Raw genomic sequence first — 22072 nt, forward strand, 5'->3', positions numbered from 1 at the left:
CAGTGACTGCACACCCCTTCCTCCAGGTGGGCACTTGTAACACCCTCACTGCCCACCCCCTCGGGCTCAGAGAGGCGTGAGAGGGCGCCCAGGGTGAGTCACGCCCCTCAGACCCGAGTCCAGGTCACCCGACTCCGAGCCCGTGGCCTTCTCTGCTTTCCTGCCCTGCCACCCCCACTTCACAGACGGCGAAGGTGAAGCGAGTCCCGGAGGAGACGGCGGCTGGTCCAGGGTCCCGGTGTGGCCGGCCAATAGCAAAGCCAGGGCCCGACAACGGGCCGGTCGGCCCCGAGAGGCCCCTCTTTGGGTTCTTATTGTGGTAAAACTGGTGTATGAGAGTAACTACACGTCAGGGGCACGACATTATAATTCTTTTAAAATATATATATTTATTGATTTCAGAGAGGAAGGGAGGAGAGAGAGGGAGAAACATCAATGATGAGAGAGGATAATTGATTGGCTGCCTCCTGCACGCCCACCACTGGGGATCAAGCCCGCAACCCAGGCATGTGCCCTTGGCCGGAATCGAACCTGGGACCCTTCAATCCACAGGCTGACGTTCGATCCACTGAGCCAAGCCGGGCAGGGCATATAATTCTTTTAAAGTTATTTCTAAATACACTTTCATTGATTTCAGAGAGAGAGGAAGGGAGAGGGAGAGAGAGAGAGAGAAACATGAACGATGAGAGAAAACCATGGATCAGTTGCCTCCTGCACGCCCCACACTGGGGATGGAGCCCGCCACCCTGGCCTGTGCCCTTGACGGGAATCGAACCCGGAACCCGGGACTCTTCAGTCCGCAGGTCGACGCTCTATCCACTGAGCCAAACCGGCCGGGGCAACACTGACGTGGTAGCATCCCTGGGTCTCCGACATCACGCTCTCCGACTCACGGACACAGAGGATGCCCCGGGACGCTCACAGCCCTCGGCCCCGCGTCCTCTCAGGCCCACCCGCCTCCCCTCCGCCTGCGGTCCCACCTGCCAGCACCCTCCCCTCCTGGCCTCCACCTGAAGCTGGACCGCGGGCATGACACGCCGGGCCGGGCTTTGTCCCAGCCGATCCCGGGACACGGACGCGGCACGGACCGCCCAAGCGGCCGCGCCTCTGGCCCGGGTGGCGAGACGCCAGGAAAGACCGGAGCGTCTGCCCGATGGGTTACACGGCTTCTCAGGAGATTGAATGTCTGTGGCCGTGCGAGGCGGCGTGAGGGATGCGCCTCGGAGAGCCCTCCGAGACGTGCCAGGCCTGTTGCAACCGGATCCCTCCCCGCAGCCAGAGTTATGTTTCCCTGAAGGCGCGGGGACTCGGGGACTCGGGACTCGTGCTCTGGACTGAGATGTGGCCACCTGCCGCCCCCCCACTTCCCCCCCCCCAGCTCCCTAAGGAAACCCCACAGACGCGCAGGAGCAGGAAGAAGCGGAGGGGCAGGGAGGGAGGGAGGTTCGAACCCCCTTCCCAGGAGCCGATGCTTCCTGGAAACTGAAGGCCCTTTAGGACTCTCCTGCCTGCACCCCTCTTTCTTCCCCCGACAGCCGGCCAGCTTCAGTTTGCTGCACGGGAGGGTTTATTGCTCTCCCTCTAGGAGTCACCCGGGGGCTCCGATGCTAGCACCCAGGCTCCAGTTGGCAGGGACGATGGGCGGGCGGGCGGGCGGAGAGGTTTCCAGCATCCTGAATGGAATGCGTTTCCTGGGGCCGCAAAGGGCTGGGCACCCCTCCCCCCACCACCAGGACCAAGCACAGGAGGACGGGTCAGTGGACCTGGTACCGACCACAGGACACCCAGGCAGCCTGGGGGGGACGGGCGGGGGGCGGGTAGAACATGCACTTGAACCCCTGAACCCCGCGGCTCGCCGGGCTGGCCTGGCACAGACCTGCTCCCGAGGCCTCTGCATTTTTGTATCTTTTTCTCATCGCCGGGCGGCTTGTCTTTAAAAGGCTAAATGCTCGGCACTAAATTTGGTCACACAGCGCGCTCCAAGATTCCCTGGAATGTCCTCAAGTTTCAGCGGCTCTGACAGGGAGCTGGGCCCGCCCCCTCGGGGGGACTGGCCTCTCCTCCCCGCCCGCCCGCCCGCCCGCCCGGCAGGCGCTGGGGCTCATTGGCTGCTGGGCCGACCGCTGGTCCACTCGCCCGCCCGGCCGGAGGCTGCTGCTCCCAGTGAATCGCCCAGCACCTGCCTCGCGCGCGCGCGGGCAGAGGAGCCCGGTCCTCGAGCAGCAGGGGGGTCGCTCCGACGCCCATCGGCTCGGTCCAGACCCACCTGTCCTGCCCCCAGCGGCCCCCTCCCCACCCGGCCACCCCCCCCCCCCCAAGAGACGCACCGTGTTGCCAAGATGTCCAAGGTCGCCAAGTACCGCCGGCAGGTGAGCGAGGACCCCGACATCGACAGCCTGCTGTCCACGCTGTCCCCCGAGGAGATGGAGGAGCTGGAGAAGGAGCTGGACGTGGCGGACCCCGACGGCAGCGTGCCCGTGGGGCTGCGGCAGCGGAACCAGACGGAGAAGCCGGCCACCGGCAGCTACGACCGCGAGGCCATGCTCACCTTCTGCGAGAAGGAGACCAAGAAGATGATCCAGAGGGAGCTGTCCCAGGACGTGGACGTGAGCGAGGGGGCCGCCGGGCGAGGGGGGCCGCGGGGAGAGGGGGGCCCGCCACCCCCCAGGATTGATGGTTTCAGAAGGACCCTCCCTGCGCTGGCCGGGGACTCACCCAGTGCCTGTGTCGGGAGGGGGGTGATGTGCTGGCGGACAGCACCCCACGTCAGAGGGGCTATGGGGGGTTGGGGGAGCTGGCCCCCACACCTGTGGGCTCCTTCATGCACTGTGAGGGGAGGAAGGACGGGTGCGCTCAGCCCTCTCTGCAGGGACCGGCTCCTTCCTGGAGGCTGGGCAGGGGGCCTCCCCACGGCCATGGAGCCCCGGGTCTGGGAGGGGGGGGCCTGTGTGACTTGAGTGACATTCCCGGGAGGGTGGGGCTGCACTTTCGGGGGGAGCCTCTTGAGGGAGCGGCCCCTCCTCCGGTCAGCTCTGCGCCAGGGGCCAGGCCCCTCTGCTGGGCAGGAAGGTGGACCCCGCCCAGGGGGGGTGGCAGCTCGGGAAGCACCGCCCACATGGGGCTGGGCCGGAGCCAGACCCGCTCCCCATCCTTGCTGTCCCTGGTTGTTTGTGAGTTTTCCGGGGACAGACCGCTGGCTCCCGGCTCCCACCTGGTCCTTTGCTTGGGATCCTGGCGAGAAGAGGCCGGTCCCTCCATCCCCGTCCTGTTCTGCTCCCGGGGAGACCGAGGCGCAGGCCTCCCGCCGGGATGTGTCCTCGCAGAGATGAGGGCGGTGTTTCCAGTCACAGGCACGTGGTGACCCACCGACCCGACCGCAGCCCTGGCTCCTGGAGCGTGGGGGGCGGGAGGGTGGGAGGAGGGGCCGAGGGAAGGGAGGCCGAGGGCCTGGGCTCCGCTCTGCCCCGACCAGGACCATGTTTAAGGTTTAAGAGGTCGGGGGACAGGGGAGCCGGGAGGCTCGGGCTCACCGTCCTGGGGGCCAGGCCGTGGCCTCTGCAAAGGATGAGCAAATGCTGAACCGTTTGCAGGAAAGTGAGAGGCGCAGGGGCCCCGCTGCGGGGCCTCCTGGGGAAGCAGAGAAGAAAGGAGGTGTCCCCAAAGGCATTGGCACCTCTCAGTGCCCCCGAGGCCCCCAGTCCTCGGCTCTGTGCCCACGACCGCCCACGCCCAGCGCTCCTGGGCCTCAGATTCCCAGGCTGAGCTCAGACACACACGCTTAGTCCCAATGGGGCCTGTGAGGGCTCTGCCCGGGGGGTTATTCCCACAGCCTTTCCCTCAGCCAGAACCATGCAGGCGGCCCCCCATCCCTCCCCCCCGCCCCCCCCCACTTGTTTATGCCCACGGAGCCGAGCGGGGAGTGCGCATGCGTGCGCTCACACGGCACCCCCTCCAGCCGCTTTCCCTCGTGGGATGTCTGTCCTCACCGGTCCCAGGGCCTGTGAGGGCAGCGCGGCTGGTCAGCGTTCAGGGTGCATCCCGAGCCGTGGGCGGGGTCCTCTCTGTAAGTCGGGGTGAGGCTGGGAACCCAAGCAGGTGGCTTCTTCAGCCGCCCTAGCAAAGTGGCGGGCGTGTGGCCAGCCCTGGGGTGTGACCAGCTCACAGGGCCACCTGCCCGCTCGGCCTCCCGTCCACCAAGCGCCCACCTCGGAGGGCTGTGGAGGGTCTTAACGGGCCGGACGGGCGGCACGGGCTCTGAGCCGGCATGCAGTGGGCACTCCGCGACCGACCGCAGCCATGAATCACCAAGTCCCTGGAGGCCAGACCCAGCAGCCGGGGGAGCGAGCCAAAAGCAGATCTCCCCCTCCCCCCCTGCCCGGTCCCCCCAGGGCGGTGCACGCCCAGCTGGCTGTTCCCTGAGTGGCCAGAGGAGTAAACATGAGGGGGGGGAACTTCACAGACAGCGAGCCTGCCATACGCCCAGCACCCTCCCCTGCTATTCTGTTTAAGCCGCACAGATCTTGGGAAATAGGTGGTTCATCCCCATTATACAGATGGGGAAACTGAGGCACCGGGAGGTTGAATGGCAGCCCAAGGTCACACAGGGAGTAGCCAGCCTGCCTGGCTGAGGACTGTCCCTCCTCCTGAGCTTGTCGGCTCCTTAGGGTCAGGGACCCCAGCCCGAGCGGTGCCATGTCCCGTCTTGTGGTCTTGTTATGGGAGCAGTGGCTGCAGCCAGGCTGGTCCCGTCCCCCACGACTAGGAGCGAACGGTTAACCGGGTGTGGGTTAGAAGTTACCACTAGCAGCACCGGGTGAGGGAGGATCAGGGAGCCTGTCCGCCTGGACATCGAGGGTAGGAAGGAATTCGGTTAATTCCTCGTGGGCGGGATGGTGCTGTTGTGATGTACGTTGTAAAGCAGCGGTTCTCGACCTGTGGGTCGCGGCCCCTTTGGGGGGTCGAACGACCCTTTCACAGGGGTCGCCTAAGCCCATCGGAAAACACATGTATAATTACATATTGTTTTTGTGATTGATCGCTATGCTTTAATGATGTTCAATTTGTAACAATGAAAATACATCCTGCCTATCAGATATTTACATGACGATTCATAACAGTAGCAAAATGACAGTGATGAAGTAGCCACGAAAATCATTTCATGGTTGGGGGTCCCCACAACTTGAGGAACCGTATGAAAGGGTCGTGGCGTGAGGAAGGTTGAGAACCACTGGTGTAAAGGGTCCTCGCTTTGCAGACAGGAAAACTGAAGTATTCCCGGAAAACCGGGGGGTTAGGGAATCCGCGTTAAAACACTGCGAGGGAGTGGGGGGCGTGGAGGGGGAGTGGGGGGCGTGGGTGGAAGGGCCTGGGCCCACTCACACTCGAGGGGCCGCGGCTGGAGGTGGACTGTCGCCCCAGCTTCTGTGTGTGATGTTTCCCTTGCTCACTTGGGTGCCGACAGCGGCAAGGCAGGCCAAGCTGTGTCTTAAGCTCTGGGTTTTCCTGGGGCGAAGGCGCCCCAAGGTTCATGATGGTCTCATGAGTGCTGCGGGGGGCGTGACCGTCCTCATGAGTGCCCCCCCCCAGCTCCTGTCTGGCCTGGGGTCTCAGGCCCCTTCCTCCAAGGGGGAGGGCAGCCCCTGGTGTGAGCGCCAGCCCCACGCTGTCCCCACCTGTGTCCCCACCGGTCCTGCGGGTTGTCACCTCTGCTTATTGAGCGAAGGTCAGCCCGGGTCAAGGTGAGGGGCGGGGCTGGGCAGAGGGACCGTCCTCCCTCCCGCTAAAGGGGCCGGCTCTCACCTCACCTGTGCCGCCCTGGTCCTCCCTCAGGTGGAGGACGGCCGGCAGGTGTGCAGCCCACGGCGCGTGAAACCCGGCCCTCCCCTCGGCTCAGGTTTCGGGAACTGGATCCCAGCGGGTCAGCTCGTGTGTCCTCGTGTGTGTCCTCGTCCCTCCCAAGTGGAGCGAGAGCCTCAGCCTCCTCCCGGCTCCGGCCTCCCTCACCAGGGCCGGGTCACAGGCCGGGGGCACCGCGGGGCAGGCGGGGCTGGAGGAGGCTCTGTCCCACGTAAATGGGGGGGGACTTGAGAGCTCCCCCTGGGCCAGCCTCCTGACCTCCCTCCCCCACCTGCCCTGGTCATGCCCAGCACCCAGGAATCCCCACAGGGATGGGGTGCCGCGGGGATGGGGTGCCGGGGGGATGGGGTGCCACGGGGATGGGGTGCCGCGGGGATGAGGTGCCGCGGGGATGGGGTGCCACGGGGATGGGGGTGCCACGGGGATGGGGTGCCACGGGGATGGGGTGCCACGGGGATAGGGTGCCACGGGGATAGGGTGCCGGGGGGATGGGGTGCCACGGGGATGGGGTGCCGCGGGGATGGGGTGCCACGGGGATAGGGTGCCACGGGGATGGGGGTGCCGCGGGGATGGGGTGCCGGGGGGATGGGGTGCCGCGGGGATGGGGTGCCACGGGGATAGGGTGCCACGGGGATAGGGTGCCACGGGGATGGGGTGCCGCGGGGATGGGGTGCCACGGGGATGGGGGTGCCGCGGGGATGGGGTGCCGCGGGGATGGGGTGCCACGGGGATGGGGTGCCGCGGGGATGGGGTGCCGCGGGGATGGGGGTGCCGCGGGGATGGGGGTGCCACGGGGATGGGGGTGCCGCGGGGATGGGGGTGCCGCGGGGATGGGGTGCCGTGGGGATGGGGTGCCGCGGGGATGGGGGTGCCGCGGGGATGGGGTGCCGCGGGGATGGGGTGCCGCGGGGATGGGGGTGCCGCGGGGATGGGGTGCCGGGGGGATGGGGTGCCGCGGGGATGGGGGTGCCGCGGGGATGGGGGTGCCGCGGGGATGGGGGTGCCACGGGGATGGGGGGTGCCACGGGGATGGGATGCCACGGGGATGGGGTGCCACGGGGATGGGGTGCCAGGAGCCTCCCACGCTGCAGCCCTCACCCTCAGACTGCCCTTTACAGGGTCTGCAGGGCACTGGGTGGCACAGCCCTCGATTAAGGGGATTAACCCGACTGGTCCTCGCCCAGAATAGCCCTGGAGGCAGGGAGGGGGGAGGGGGCAGAGAGGGGGAGGGGCCGCTGACGGGGGGGGGGGGGGTGGGGGGGGGCAGAGCAGGCGCCCGGGAGGGTTAGAGGAGGAGGGAGGCGCCTGTGGGCTCCTGTGGGGAGGACACTGCGGAGGGTTGGGGGGCGGCTCCCCACCCTCTCACTCCCTGCCCACGGCCTGCACTGCTCGTCCCCGTCGCCTGTAAATGCGCTGAAGTCAGTGGGTGAGGGAATGAGGAGGGGCGGAGGGAGCGAGCTAACGGGGAGAAGCCGGGTGTCATCCCCCCAACTCCCCCCCCCCCCAGGCTCCAGGGCCGGGAGCTCTCCTTGTCCAGCCGCGGGGACAGCACAGCCAGGCCGCCTTGGCAGGGCTCAGCCTCCCGGTCCCCAGGGCCACGGCGGACTGGACGCCCGGTCGTCGCCAGGGCGCTGTTTACCAACATTGGGAGGGAGGCCGCCTGCTCCCCGCCCCCTGGGACAGCCCGGGCTCCTCACTGGTCACTCGCCCGCCCTCACTGCCCCCCAAGACCCTGAGCAAGCGGAGGCGGGGGGCGGGGGGCGGGGGCAGCTCCCTGAAGCGCTGGTGCGGGATGACCTGGGCCCGGACCGCCCTGCTCTGCCGGGGCCGCTGGGGGCCCAGCAGGTCGCCTCCCTCTGAGCGGAGTCCCCGCCGCGGGTGGAACGGCGCCTGGTCCTGGGGGGTCGGGGGCTGGGAACCGGAGGGGGGGGCGGGCAGGCGGCGGCCGTGGGGGGCAGGGCGGGCTGTCAGGGGGAGCCCAGGCTCAGCCGTGTTCAGGGGACAGAGCCCGCGGGGCTGGGCAGGCGCGGGGGGCGCGGGGGGCGCGGGGGGCGGGGGGGGGGCGCCTGGGTCCCGGAGCTGCTCGGCTCCCTGGTGCGGACGGGAAGGCGCTTCCCACCGAGATCCAGCTCAGCGTCCGATTTCCACCTCCACCTCCCTCCCCGAGGAGAAGGGGGGCCCTGGGTCCCCCCACCCCCAGGCCCCGCCCACGCCCAGCTGCGCCTCCCACAAGCCTTTCCGTTTCCCCGGTTCTCTGGGTCTGGCCGGCGTCGCAGGACTGTCCCGCGTGCGCTCTTGTTGGAACGTGGGTTACACACCGGGGCCTCCCCCGCGGGGCCCCCTCCTCCCGCGGGCCCCCCTCCTCCCGCGGGCCCCCCCCCAGCTGACCCGGCCCGGCCCGCAGTCAGCCTTGCGCGCAGGACCAGGACCAGGACCACGGGGCGCCCTTTGCCTCCGGCTCCTCCGTGTCCGCAGCAGCAGCTGTTACTTCGGGGCTGTGCCCCCCACGGGGCCGCGCTTTACCCCCGTTTCCACTCACGGACGTTTGCGTTGCTCCCGTTTGAGGGGATCGCCAGCCACGCTGCTGGAGCGTGCGTGTGTTGTGACGTCATTTCTGCTGGCGTGTGCGCGGTGACGTCATTTCTGGTGGAGTGTGTGTTGTGACATCATTTCTGCTGGAGTGTGCGCTGTGATGTCATTACTACTGGAGTGTGCGCTGTGACATAATTTCTGATGAAGAGTGCGCTGTGACGTCATTTCTGATGAAGCGTGCACTGTGACGTCACTTCTGCTGGGCGGGGACCTGGGGGGGGGGGGTCCTGGGAAGTGGTGGTGACTAATGTTCTCACCTGCAGACAGAGGCGATGCTGCCTCATGGAGACCTTGGGAGGGTCAAGTGCATCCGTGTGAAGGTCAGCGCATGACGTGTGGACAGTGAGCTTTAACCACCGGGGGGCCGTCACCCTCACTCCCAGCGACGCCCTCTCTCAGGGCACGGGGAGCGACCGCGCCCTCCAACAGGGCCTGCCTCCTGTCCTCTCCCCTGTTAGGAGGTGACACCTGCCCGGCTGGTGTGGCTCAGTGGTGGAGGGTCGACCTGTGAACCGGGAGGTCACGGTTCAATTCCCGTCAGGGCTCGATCCCCAGTGTGGGGCGTGCAGGAGGCGGCCGGGCCATGATTCTCTCTCATCACTGATGCTCTCTCTCCCTCTCCCTTCCCTTCTGAAATCAATACAAAAAAATTTTTTTTTTTAATTTTAAAAAAGGTGACACTGGCCGTAACCGGTGTGGCTCAGTGGATAGAGCGTCGGCCTGCGGACTCAAGGGTCCCAGGTTCGATTCCAGTCAAGGGCATGTACCTGGGTTGCGGGCACATCCCCAGTAGGAGATGTGCAGGAGGCAGCTGGTCGATGTTTCTCTCTCATCGATGTTTCTGACTCTCTATCCCTCTCCCTTCCTCTCTGTAAAAAATCAATAAAATATATTTTAAAAAAAAGAAAAGATGACCCTGGACTAAACCCCAGGACCTTTCCGGAAGGGGGTGGGGACGGCGTGTCCACTTCGTGCCTCCCATCCCCGCCTCGCCCACGCCCACTCCGCGAGGACAGACCCACTTTCCCGTTTAGCTTGCGTCTCACTTGCTCGTCCTCAGCCTCAGCCTCAGGTCTCCTGCTGACACCCCCCGCCCCCCTCACAGCTTGTGGCTCATGGACCCCGACTCCCTTCCCAGCTGAGGTCCAGCCTGGACAGTGTAACTCTGGGGGTTGAAGCCCGGCCGCCGCAGCCTCCACGGGGCCTCTTTATCTCAAAGGGACCCCTTCTGTGCCCCCCCTATCCCCCATCTCTGCTTTCACCTCGCAGGCGGCCTCGTGTCCTGTTTCCCTGAGGAACCTGAGCCTGGGCGAGAACGCTGCCCAGTTCCTCCTCTGGCACCTCCACGCGGTACCTGTCCCCCACCGGCTGCTGGGCCTCCACGCGGTACCTGCCCCCCACCGGCTGCTGGGCCTCCACGCGGGCCTCCGGCCCCCGCCCACCCCCCCTCCTGGGCTCTCATGGTGACTGTCCCCCTGGGATCTCTCTTGACTCCGCCCTCCTGCCCTCCTCTCTGTTCCAGCTGGTCCCCCCAGCTGGTCCCATCCGTCTGTCCCTCCCTCTCTCCCGCCAAGGGCTTCCTGTGCCCGCGCCTGCCCTCCGGGCTGGGTGACCTGCCCCACCGCGTTCACGGGGCACCGCGGGCCCTTCCCTCACTTCGTTTTCAATCCCCACCCGAGGGTGTGTTTATTGATTTTTAAAGAGAGGAAGGGAGAGAAACATCAGTGTGAGAAACATCGATTGGCTGCCTCCCATACTCGCCCTGACCCACACACTAGGCAGCGCCCTGACCCGGAGCGGCACCCACAGCCTTCTGGTGCACAGGGCGACGCTCCAACCACTGAGCCACCGGCCGGGCCCTGGTGCCTCTCACACACACACTCAGCGCGCGTCCGGCTTCGTCTGAGGACAGGCCTGGCTCTCCCTCTGCCCACGGGAGCCCAGCGCCGGCTCAGTGATGTCTGGAATGAGCGCAGGAAGGGCAGCTGCGGGCGCCGTGCCGGTCCTGCGCGGTGAGCCCAGTTCCCCGTCCGTCGCTCTCCTCTGAGACGCAGGACGACTTCGTGTCCAGTCCTCAGCCGGAGGCTGAGCGGGCCTGGTCCTGGTCCGTTTTACAATCAGCCGTCAGCTCCGAGCGGGCCTGGTGCTGGTCCGTTTTACAATCAGCCGTCAGCCCCGAGTGGGCCTGGTGCTGGTCCGTTTTACAAACAGCCGTCAGCTCCGAGCGGGCCTGGTGCTGTGTGCTCTGCACAGACGACCTCCAGGCCTCGTGCGAAACTTGTTCCATTTCCCTCCTCCTCCTCCTCCTCCTCCTGCTCCTCCTCCTTCTCCTGCTCCTCTCCTCACGGGGACCTGACATTTCCCGCTGACTCACCCCAGCGAGGACGTTCCTCCGTGGCCGTGGCCGAGGCTGCCAGTTCCCACCCTCCGATCCGTCCCTAATCTGGGAGGCTCGGCCCTTTGCCTCCCGATCCAGACGAGGGCGGCAGCTGAGGACTCGCGGGGGCAGAGCCTCGGGAGTGGGTGTGAGGAGGTGGGCGCGAGGCCCAGAGGTCGGGCGCGCCCGGTGCTGGCAGACGTGCCCAGAGCTGGAAGGTGAGCACAAAGGCCGCAGAGCCCACGACCAGCTCTTCTCAGCCAGGTCCCCACAGGCCGCCCGCCGTTCCCAGGCTCCCGACGCCAACAGCAGGCGTCTGGATGCGCAGGAGGCGCGTCGTTAGGAGCACGTGCCCGAGGGCGGCCCCGCGATGGGTGGGGGCTCACAGCAGCCGGGTGGGCACCTCGTCCTCCCCAGAGCTGGCCTGTCCCTGCCCGACTGCGTTCACATTCCCCCGAGCCTGGGAGACCCCCGCACCAGGGGTCAGGCCCTGCAGCCTCGCCTTAAAGGCCGGTGCCCGCAGGGCACAGGGCACAGGGCGACCCCGGGGGCGAGGGCTCCTCTAGACGGAGCGTTCGCTGACGACGCCATCGGCCCTGTGGGGTCTGTCCGCCCCGTGTGACTGAGACCACGGACACACACCCCGTCACGGTTGGTTTTTACTTGTTAAAACCACATCCCCTGCCGCTGAGAATGCCCCCCGGGCCTCCGTGGCGGTGGGTGTTGTCGGAGCCGTCCGGCGGGGCTGAGCCGTTTGCCTATATTTGGACATTTACATGGTTCCCAATAAACACACGCCCCACGGCCCCAACAGACCTCAGAGCAGCTCCTCGCTGTGGCCGGTGGCGCCTGTCCCCAGGGAGGGGAGCCGGCGAGCGGCCGGTGAATAGCCCTCACGGTCACACCGTGTCCCCCTGCGGGACCAGGGCGGGCGCAGGGGCTGGGCCTGGAGCCAAGGAGACCCTGTCTCGCACAGGCAGCCCCGCGGCCCGGGACCGAGGTCCTGATGCGGATCCCGTGACCCTGGGAGGTGTGGTCTGCATGGACTCGGAGGAACACACGTGCCCGGTCCCTCCGTGGGGTGGGGGGGGGGTTGTTAGGTGAGGAGAGGACCGGCTCCACCCGGGAAACTGCAGGTGCAGGAGGAGCGGGAAGGTGCGGCAGTCGGCCCATCTCCCGCTCCCCAGGCCCCGCCCCACACGCGGAGGGCCCGTGACCAAACCCACCTGGTGCCGGCACCAGGCCAAGCAGCGTTTCTCCCCAAGGAGAATAAGGGGGAGCGTCGCTGTGCCGGCTGGGCTCACAGAGGCACAGCCTGGGGGGCCGGGGGCCTCCCTGCCCCCTCACCTCCCGCCTGGGGAAGCCTCCAACAGCCTCTCGGCCTCCACTCCCTCCCCAGGCAGCGGCCAGGCTCCCTGCGTCCACACCCGGGCGAGGGGCCCTCCCTGGATAGAAGCTGCATGGTCTCCATCGATGTCGGCCTGAGCAGGCAGCCTGCAGGCTCCTCTCAGCACCCTCAGCCCCCCACCCCCACCCCCGGGCAGAGAACGGGATACCCCGGTGCGCTGTGCTCCTCGGTCTCCTTTCTCCCCTTGGCCCCCCCACACCTCCCCCATCTCTGCCCAGTGGTTCCCGTCCGACCCGAGCTCGCTGGCCCTGGCCCTGCTGTCGGAAGCTCACTGCTCCCGGCGCAGGTGGCCTGCACTCCGCCCTGCACCTCCTCATGCCACTGCACCGGACGGGGGGGGGGGGGGGGGGGGGGGGGGGGGCGAGCAGGGCAGGGCTCCCTGCACCCGCAGGGACCTCCAGGGACCCCAGCAGCACCCACTGCACCTGCCAGGCAAGGAGGGAGGACGATCTGGGGCAGCAGCAGCCTCCGTGCGAGGCAGCGAGGCTGGGGGGCTGGGGGGGGGGGAGGTGCCATTCCCAGGAGGCGAATGCCATAAACCGGCCCCTCCGCCCAGCTCTGCTGTCAGGCCCAGGGCGGCCAGACCTGTCTGACCGAGGACGTGTGAGGCCCTCGTTCAGGGACCAGCCCTTTCGAGACAGGACGGCAAGCCTTAACCCAGCTGGGGCCCCCTGTGCACGGGGCTGTGGGAGCAGAGGTGCAGCCTGCTTTGCAGCAGCAGGAGGTGGGGGGGGGGGCAGGCCCGCGTGGATGCCCCCCCAGGGACCAGCAGCTGCGTTTGGGAGGCTCGTCAGGCGCTGCAGACCTGCTGGGCAGCGAAGAGCAGGGAGCAGGCTGTCCCAGGGCAGAGCTGAAGTGGCTTGTTTGTTTCTGCAGAGATCTCCCAGTTTCTCCAAAAATGGGGCTTTGCCGAACGCTCCCCATGAGTCACAGGCCCCGCTGGCTGAGCCCTGAGGTGCAGGGAGCAGGGCACTGCCCCGCCCGCCGAGAGGGCAGAGGGAGTGGCCGGGGCGGCCGCTCTCCCCTCACTTCACCTGGATCCCAACCAGGGACAGCCCGGAGCCATGTGCCCGCGGGGCCTGGAGGAGACGGAGGACAGGCAGGTGCCCGGCCACAGGTGGTCAGGCTTCTCAGGGGCCGCCCTCCACTCCCCTCCAGGTCCCCGCCTACGGCTCCCTCCCTCGGCCGAGGCCTGTGCCCTGGGAGGTCCTTGGTTGTTTCTCTCTGAAGCCCTTCCTCCCACAGGGATGACTAGCCAGTGAGCCTAGAGCCGGGCCGGCAGAGAATGACCTGGGGGGCCCAGGTGCACCCCAGCTCTGGGAGCAGAGCCGCTGGCCGGGCGGGCTGCCTCTCAGAGGAGCTCCCAGAAGCCCAGCCCGGGCGGCAGAAGGCTCTTCTCCTTTTAAGGCCACGAGCTCACGGGCAGCCCAGCCCGTTCCTGGCCGCTTGGAGGAAACGTGATTAATCAGCCTGTTTTCATTCGGTTCCTAACGGGCTGGCACAGGCCCCGGAACAGCCACGCGCAGGCCCCAGGGCGGGGGCATCCGGGGAGCCCGGGGAGGGGCGGAGGGGGCTCTGGCCGGGAGCCCTGGGCGAGGAGGAGGCTGGTGCTGGGTGCTGTGGGCAGCAGGGCACCCCCAGCCCCAGAGGGTCAGAGAAGGTCAGAGGTCAGGGTGTGACGGGTCTGGAGCCCTTTCCCTGAGCTTGTGGGTGAACGTGGTCACGTTTCCACCTCTAAGGGCCTCGTCTCCTCTGAGGGCGGCTGGGGGGGCGGCGTGGGGGGCCCTGCAGGGGGCACCGTGGGAAGGAAGCGCGGGGACAGGAGGGCAGCTGCCCCTCCAGCTTCCTTGGGCGGCCCTGGATGAAACCCCTGAGCAAGGAGGGGGTGTGGGCTGGGGGGGAGGGGGTTCGCCCGGCAGACTGGGCAGGTCGCAGGTGTGTCCTGGCCCGAAAGGCGACCCGTTGGTTCCTCGTGTCCGGCTGCCGTCTGTGCGTTTCCCCTCCTCCCTCCCTTCCTTCCGGTCAAGGGGCGGCCGAGCCGCTGCTGCCTCCGCTCCTGAAAGGGGGGCCTCAGGTCTCAGAGTGAGAGTGAGGGGCTCCCCCCACCCCTACACCAGGCCCAGCAAGTCCCTTCGGCCGCCCACGGGTGGGGGAGGGCGGGCACATTCCAAGGACCTGTCTCACCCGGGCCCGGGCCGTCCTCTGTTGTGATTCTGGGGGATGGAGCCAAGGACTCGCTGCTAAATAAACCCAACCCGCTGGGGGGGCTGGTCCCCATGGCATGTGTTTGTGCTGCAGGTACAGGCTGTTCCACAGGCCAGCGCTCCGTCCTCCCCACCCGGCTGGGGGGGTGCTGGGTCCTTCTCCTGCCCCACCCCATCCCCACCCCCGACCCCCAGCTCCCCCGAGAGACGGAAGCCTTTTCACCAACCAGGCCTCGCCCTCCCTCCCTCTTACACGTCGTGAACGAAGGCACCCCAGCCCCTAAGGTCCCTGCTGCTCTGAGGTCTGTCCTGGCTGGATAGTTCGCTCTCGCATCTGCTCTCAATGGTCCTGCCTCCCAGCTCCTCCAACGTGTGTGTGTGTGGGGGGGGGGGGGGGGGCGGCAGTGCTCCCCAAAGCGGCCTGGGAGCTGCGGGACGTGCCCCTCCCTCAGGGTCTGTGGTCACAGCGGGTCACAGGGTCCTTATCTCCCCGCTTAGAACAGGAACTGGCTGTAGCGGGCCCGTGTCTGGGACCCGCTGACCTCCCTGGAGGTGACTCCCTGGAGGCGGGGCCAGCCCCCGGGCGGGCAGGTGAGGCCCTGGCCCGCAGCCCAGGATGCTAGGGGGGTGCGGGTGTTGGGGGGGTTGCGAAAGCTAGTGACCAGGATGACAGATGTTGTCATGAAATTGTAAACAATCAAAGTAATGCAAAAAGCCTCGATGAACCCAAATTCAACGTTGTAAATACAGACCGGACCTGGGTTAGGGACTTGCCCTTTGGCCTCGGTCCCAGCATGGCTGAGCGGGGCCCCACCTGGACACAGGCCTGAGTTTCGGACGGGAAAGGCCCCGGGGAGGGGCTGCCGCCAGGTGTCCCCGGGGTCTCAGCCCTCGGGTTCGGGCCGGAGCCTGGCTCCCCGGGTCCTCAGTGGTCACAGAGCGTCCCCACCCGCGTCCCGTCACCACCCCTCTCCCCCGGGAGCCAGAGCCTCCTGTTTATTTTCTTTTCTGAATTCTTAGGAAAGCAAGCAAGCGGAGACCAAGACAGACGCCAAGAACGGCGGGGAGAGGGGCCGCGAGGCCGGCCGGAAGGCCCTGGGCCCCAGGCAGGACTCGGACGCGGGACGGGCGCCCCGGCGGGGCGTCCTGAAGAAGGGCTTCTCTCGAGACAAGGATGACGCCGAGGCCAAAGGTGCCCCGCAGCCCAGGGAGGAGAAGCTCATCCGGGGCATCGACCGGGGCCGGGTCAGGGCGGCCGTGGACAAGACCGAAGGGGGGGGCAGTGGGCGGGGGGACAGCCAGGCCCCCAGGAAGGAGGAGGAGCCGAGAGGGGGGCCCAGGAGCACTGGCCTGAGCAGAGACAAGGATGAGAAGCAAGAAGATGGGAAGGGAAAAGGAGGGGGAGAGCACACAGAGGCTGCGCGGAAGGAGGCCCCAGCGAGCCGAGCCAGTGCAGGAACCAGTGCAGGCCCAGCCACGAGGAAGGAGGCCCCAGCGAGCCACGCCAGTGCGGGAGCCAGTGCAGGAGCCAGTGCAGGCCCAGCCACGAGGAAGGAGGCCCCAGCGAGCCTAGGGAGTGCGGGAGCCAGTGCAGGCCCAGCCACGAGGAAGGAAGAGAAGGTCACCCAGGAGGCATCCCCCAGCCTCAAGGCGCCCGCAGAGGAGAAGCACAGTGAGGCGGCCCAGAAGCCGGCCCCGGGGGGCCCCGCCAAGCCCCCCGAGGGCCCGGCCCCCGCGGAGGAGGAGGCAGCCCCCAGCATCTTCGACGAGCCGCTGGAGCGCGTGAGGAGCAACGACCCCAGCATGACGGAGGTGAACGTCAACAACTCGGACTGCATCACCCCCGAGATCCTGGTGCGCTTCGCCGAGGCCCTGGAGTTCAACACGGCCGTGCGGGTGTTCGCCCTGGCCAACACGCGGGCCGACGACCACGTGGCCTTCGCCATCGCCATCATGCTCAAGGCCAACAAGACCATCACCAGCCTCAACCTGGACTCCAACCACATCACGGGCAAGGGCATCCTGGCCATCTTCCGGGCGCTGCTGCAGAACAGCACGCTCACCGAGCTGCGCTTCCACAACCAGCGCCACATCTGCGGGGGCAAGACCGAGATGGAGATCGCCGGGCTGCTCAAGGAGAACACCACGCTGCTCAAGCTGGGCTACCACTTCGAGCTGGCCGGGCCCCGCATGACCGTCACCAACCTGCTCAGCCGCAACATGGACCGCCAGCGGCAGCGGCGGCTGCAGGAGAAGAAGGGGCTGCTGGAGGTGCCCAAGGTCAAGGTCGGGGCGCCCGCCAAGGGCTCCCCCGGCCCCTCCCCACAGCCGTCTCCCAAGGTCTCGCCCAAGAACTCACCCAAGGGAGCGGGGGCTCCGGCCGCCCCGCCGCCCCCGCCGCCACCTCTGGCCCCGCCCCTGGCCCCGCCCCTGGCCCCGCCCCTCATGGTGGAGAACCTGAGGAACTCGCTCTCGCCGGCCACCCAGAGGAAGTTGGGGGACAAGGCCCTCCCCGCCCAGGAGAAGAACTCCCGCGACCAGCTGCTGGCCGCCATCCGCTCCAGCAACCTCAAGCAGCTCAAGAAGGTGAGTGCGGGGAGGGGCCAGCGGGGCCACTGGCGGCAGGACAGACACCCGGGCGGCCGGTGGGCCTGGCCTCCAGGGGCACCGCTGTCCCTCGGGGGGACTGTCCCCTAGCCTCTCCCTCCAGCTCCCCTCCCCCTAGAAGAGAGACAACACGCAGCCGCCCCGCAGGGCGCGGCCCCCCCGAACTCCCTCCCAGAGCGGCCAGCCTGACCGTCCATCCCCAAGGCGCCGGGGAGAGTCAGTGCGTGCAGTGCAGGGACACCCACCGTCCGGCCACGACCCCGGGGACAGCAGCCATGTCGGTGGGGCCTGGACAGCAGGAGGAGGGACAGCGTCTCCTGTTCCACCCACGTGTCCACCCTCAGGCCCACTCGTGCGCCCGGGCCCAGGAACAGGCTGGAGGTGGCCGAACCTGGCCGGCAGCTCCCTAAATGCCCTGCCTTGTCCTTACAGGTGGAGGTGCCCAAGCTGCTGCAGTAGGGCCAGGCTGCGGGCACTGCGGGCACCGCCCCCGGCCGCCCAGACCCGCCCCCGGCTGGCCTGCTGCGTCCCGTCTGCCGGGGATCCTGAGGCCGGGCCGCGCCCTCTCGTCCAGACGTTTCTTCTCCGCGGGGCCCATGTTTCTGGGCAAGAAGAGTCCTTCAGGCACGTCTCGGAGCCAGGGAGGATGTGCACAGGGACCCGTCACGGCCCAGCCCCGCCCGCCAGGGCCAGGATTCAGCTCTGAGGAGCCCTGGGCAGGGCTGCTGGGCTGGTGTGCAGGGCAGGGCAGATGGAGGTGGAGAGGGACGGGGATGGGGACGTCCGCCCCCCCGGACTAACAGAGCCTGGACAGACGGACAGTGCCTGGGGAGGGAGGGACAGGCGGCAGCCGGACCTGACGGTTTGATGCCAAAGCAGACGTTTTCCTACACCCACTCGCTATGTTGTGAATCGCTGTCTTTCCATAAGATTTTGATAATATATACAAGCCTTTCGCTGCGCGTGGCGAGGCCCCTCTGTGCTGTGCCGCGGCCCTGGTGCCCACCCCGCTCCCCGGGGACCCCCGCCGCCCACAGCACAGTTCACTGCCCCTCTGAGCGGGCTGCCCGGCTCGGACCAGGCCCCCGGGTCTGCAGCCTGGAGGCCCCGCAAGGGACGGCAGAGGGAGCCAGGCCGTGTTCGCTCCGGCCCCGCCTCCCTCCATGGGATGCACCACACGCGTCCTCCTGGCTGGACGGCCTGGTACCCCTGGCCCCGCAGGGCTGACCGCTGCCTGTGGTCGGAGTCACTGGCGGGTTTTCCTGCCTCCATGGCGGCGGGCAGGGCGGTCTCCCCATCTTGGGGCTGCAGAGGTCTCTGCTAGGTGTGGCCACGACGGAGGGCAGGCTAGCCCTCGGCACCGAGCCCTCGGCCCGGGCCCCCTCCGCCCTCGGTCCCCCAGCCCGGGGCGTCCGCGTCTCTGTGCCGTCTGCGCGGTGCGCACGTCGCTGGTGCTGGAGCCGCAGCTCCGCGGAGGTGGAGGCGGCGATGCCCGCACTTGGCAGATCACGTCCCGCCCGGAGGTCGGCGGCGGCGGCCAGGATCGCCCCGCGGGGAACGGGGAGGGGAGAGCCCCTCCAAGCCTCAGGCCCCGCAGACCGGCCCCCCGGGGAGCCCTTTCCACCAAACCAAGGACTGAGGACACCACCGTCCACCCGCGGACTCGCCCTCCAGCCCCGGGGCCCCCCCAGGCCCGGGTGACGCCACCCCCTCGGCGCCCGGGAAGCGGGAGCGCAGCGCCACCTGCTGGCGGGCCCCACGCAGGCTCCCTGGTGACGTCACCTCCCGGGAGCCACCCCGGGGGCAGGAGCCAGAGGGTCTGTCCGCGCCCGCCTTTCACGGGGAGGGAACGGGTCAAAGGGAGCAAGTCCATCCGCGGCCTCCTGCCCGCGAGGATGCCCTCCACGCACCGCTCCCCGGTCCCGGCTGCTCCGCGCTGGGCTCGGCCCCCACCTGCCGCGGACCCCGCTGCCCAGGGACGCAGGCCTCTGGCTGCATGTCCTCTCCATCCCTGTGCCCAGACCCGGCAAGTCCCCCGAGGGCCTGGGAGACGCCAAGCCCTGGGGGCCCTGCTGCTCCTCTCCGCGCCCCCCCCCCCCCCCCATCAGCCTGGCCTTGGAGCCCCTGGTTCTCAGGCCCTGCCCCAGGCTGTGTGACCAGAGCCTCCCCCACAGCGTCCGGGTGGCAGAGACCCCTGGGGGCATGGCTGGCACAGTGGCCATCTGCAGACCCTGCCCTGGGCCCTCGGAGGAGGGAGACGGGCCTCGGGGACCCGAAGGGAGGAGCAGCCACAGGTCTGACCTGTCGCAGGCCGGGCCGGGGTGGGGTCTGGGGGGAGGAAGCTCTGTAATGAGGGCACCTTCCCACCCAGGGCAAGACCCGCCTCCTGGGCGGTGGGACCCGCCCTGGGCCTGGGTGGCCACGCCTGCGGGTGGGTGCAGGGGTGCGGTGCCCCGTCCCTGCCCCCCTCCCCCCCTCTCAGGTGTGGAGCCGGCAGCCTGGCTGGAAGGTGAGGACCACGGACCATGTGAGTTACCTCTCAGCTTTAATCGGCAGCCCAGCCAGGGCCCTGGGACAGCCCTCGGGCTCCAGCGGGCGGGCGGGCGGCTGGCAGAGCCCCACCCAGGCCCCCAGGGCAAGCAGGAGGGCCCTGGGAGCAGAGGGACCAGGGCGGGGACCCACACTGCGGCCCTCCCCTGGCCCCCATTAGAGATAAAAACAGTGCAGCAATGCCAAGCCCCTCCGCCCTCACCAGCCCTCATTCATGGCCAAGTTCCCGCCCAGCTCCTGTCCACTTCCCTGCAGGGCCCAGGGGGTGGCTTGGTTGGGGGCCTGTTGAGTGGGTGACCCCCGCCACCCCCAGGGCCAGAGGCAGACACGGGCGGGGCCCCTGTGAGGGCAGAAGACACGGTCCCTCAGGTTCCCGGATAGGCAGGCTGCCGTGGCAGATAAGGGGGAGGAGCTGGAAGCCAAAGAGACAGGACGTCGGGCACAGGAGCAGTGAGGTGACCCCACCCCCTGGGCGCACGGGATTCGGGGAAGAGCCAGCCTGGGGGGTCTCAGCTCAGGCAGAGGGCGTCGGAGAGGGACCCAGGGTGATCGGGGGACGGGGAGGTCCTGGCGCAGGGCTGGGGCAGGAGGAGAAGGGCTGGGTTGCTCACTCACCTGCAGGGCTGTAGACAGGGGGCCCTGCCGGGTAGAGAGGCGGCTGGGGAGGAGCACTGGGGGGCCACATGAAGCCCTGGGGTGGGGGGGCGGGGCCAGCCTTGGGGTCCGGGGCGTACGGGGGGTATGGGTACTGCGGCTGCTCCAGGGCGACCGTCATTGGAATGTCCTGGCCTGGGTGGGGGGACAAGGTCAACGTTGAGATCTCTGCCTCCAGGGGGTGCCGTCACCCCTTCCCAGGGTGCCCAGGTGAGCCCCACTGGCGGCGGGTTCGCTGGCCCCCCACCCCTGCTCGTCAGGGTGCTGGGCGCGAGGCCCTGGTGGCTGTCTGTCTGTAGAGACCCCGGGAGTCAGAGCACAGCCTGGGGGAGTGTCCTTGGGCCGGGACAGGGCAGCAGCTCAGGGCTGGAGCTGACCATCCGCTGACCTGTCCCCAGCCCGCCCGTCCCACACGGACCTCCCAGGCCCATTGCCCACATCGGCATCGACGCTCACGGCCCAGACCCCCACAAACACCCGTGCGTGTCTGAGTGGCCGCGGGGGTGTCCACAGAGCTCTGCCAGCTGCCCCTCGGCTGCCCTGGGCAGGCCCCACCTGTCTGGGCTCCTGGTGGCGGCTCCGTCCCTACCTGGGAAGGGGCCCAGCAGCCGCTGGCGCCGGCGGATCAGGTAGCGGCAGAGGCAGAAGCAGCAGCAGCAGGTGGTGACCATGGCCATGAAGAGGGTCACGGCTGTGACCAGGCGCACCACAAACTTGGGACTGGAGACGAAGAATGGGTCCTCTCACCCGCAGCCCTCATGGGGGGCACGGCCGGGACCCCGAGACTGGGCTCCCGGTCCTGGGAGGCCTCTCCCTCCTGGCCCGGCTGAGGCGGCAGGGACCGCGAGCCCGGCACCCTCCCTGGTTTATGCGCGGTCCCTTGGGAAGAAGCCTGGACTCATGAGCTCGGGCACCTGCATCTTATCAGGGGAGCCCCCGCCCAGACACCCCGCCGGCGGGCAGCGCGCCTCCTGGTCACAGCTCCATCCGCTACGCGGCCTGCGGTGGGCGCAGACCCTGGGCTCCTGCCACAGGGCCCGACCGACCGGGGCGGTGGAGGCGGCCGGAGGGAGATCAGGCCCAAGATGGCTCCTGGGAGGAGGGACGGGTGCGGGGAGGCCGCCCACCTGAAGACCAGGCAGCGCTTCTGCTGGAACTTGGAGAGGCTCAGGCTCGAGTCCCCGCAGCAGTAGCGCTGGCTGCAGGTGCCGCAGCAGAAGGTGGGGGGCTCGCAGCTGAAGCCCAGGCGCCATGAGTCGGCCTCGTCCAGGTACCCCAGGCATTCGGTGCTCGCCAGCGCTGTGGGCGGGGTGCTTGGGGCTACCGGGCTGCTCCCCTGCTCCCTTAGCCCCCCATGGTCCTTCCCCCGGGACCCCACTTCCCACGTGGCCCCCACTCCCCTGGTGGCCCACCCACACCCGCGGGGTCCCCAGCCCACTGGTGCTGGCAACACGAGTTGCCCCTTGGGACTCAGGGGTTGGCTTCCAGGACCCAGATCCATCCTCTCCCTCCTGCTCTTGCCAGCACCCCCAGGGGCTCAGGGACCCCACTCCTGGCTCCCTGCCCCTTACCCAGGGGGGCCCCCAGCAGCAGGAGGGCGATGGCCGTGAGTGGCATGGTGGGAAGAGGGTGCTGCGGGTCCTGCCCACTGCCAGGCACTGCTGTGGTGGCCGGTCGGCCGGCCGGCAGCGGTGACCACGCCCAGGGCCCGCCCCGGCCCCGCCCCGGCCCCGCCTGGCCTGGTCCCCTCGGTGTGGCCGGTCTCCGCGCAGCGCCCAATCCGTGCCCTGGGCCCGGGCAGCCCGGATCCGGTGCCACCCCCTG

General features: G+C 68.4%; 2 protein-coding genes across 2 annotated transcripts; one reads left to right on the plus strand and one right to left on the minus strand.

The window, feature by feature from the left end:
• Positions 1-2100: 2100 nt before the first annotated feature.
• On the plus strand, positions 2101-18006 carry LMOD1 (leiomodin 1). Its single transcript, XM_070401396.1, has 3 exons — positions 2101-2606; positions 15458-17023; positions 17477-18006. Exons 1-3 carry the CDS (start codon positions 2340-2342, stop codon positions 17501-17503), a joined length of 1860 nt encoding a protein of 619 aa, XP_070257497.1. The 5' UTR covers positions 2101-2339; the 3' UTR covers positions 17504-18006.
• Positions 18007-19586: 1580 nt separating this feature from the next.
• Positions 19587-22072, minus strand: SHISA4 (shisa family member 4). The gene is made up of 5 exons (XM_070401403.1): positions 21820-22072; positions 21376-21547; positions 20838-20968; positions 20210-20383; positions 19587-20006 (listed from the first exon to the last, which is right to left on the minus strand). The coding sequence occupies exons 1-5, from the start codon at positions 21863-21865 to the stop codon at positions 19960-19962; spliced, it is 570 nt and encodes a 189-aa protein (XP_070257504.1). The 5' UTR covers positions 21866-22072; the 3' UTR covers positions 19587-19959.

The sequence above is a fragment of the Myotis yumanensis genome, unplaced genomic scaffold (assembly GCF_028538775.1).
Source record: "Myotis yumanensis isolate MYYU_CA2020_CCGP unplaced genomic scaffold, mMyoYum1.0.hap1 SCAF_22, whole genome shotgun sequence".
NCBI classification, from domain to species: Eukaryota; Metazoa; Chordata; class Mammalia; order Chiroptera; family Vespertilionidae; genus Myotis; species Myotis yumanensis.

Bases quoted from the DNA above. Each gene is read 5' to 3' on its own strand.
- LMOD1 (XM_070401396.1), top strand. From the start codon at position 2,340: ATGTCCAAGGTCGCCAAGTACCGCCGGCAGGTGAGCGAGGACCCCGAC. The intron at 2,607-15,457 runs GTGAGCGAGGGG...CTGAATTCTTAG, and splicing joins AGCTGTCCCAGGACGTGGAC to GAAAGCAAGCAAGCGGAGAC. The intron at 17,024-17,476 runs GTGAGTGCGGGG...TTGTCCTTACAG, and splicing joins ACCTCAAGCAGCTCAAGAAG to GTGGAGGTGCCCAAGCTGCT.
- SHISA4 (XM_070401403.1), bottom strand. From the start codon at position 21,865: ATGCCACTCACGGCCATCGCCCTCCTGCTGCTGGGGGCCCCCCTGG. The intron at 20,969-21,375 runs GTGGGCGGCCTC...CTTCGTCTCCAG, and splicing joins AAGCGCTGCCTGGTCTTCAG to TCCCAAGTTTGTGGTGCGCC. The intron at 20,007-20,209 runs GTGAGTGAGCAA...TTTGGCTTCCAG, and splicing joins CCCTGTCTACAGCCCTGCAG to CTCCTCCCCCTTATCTGCCA.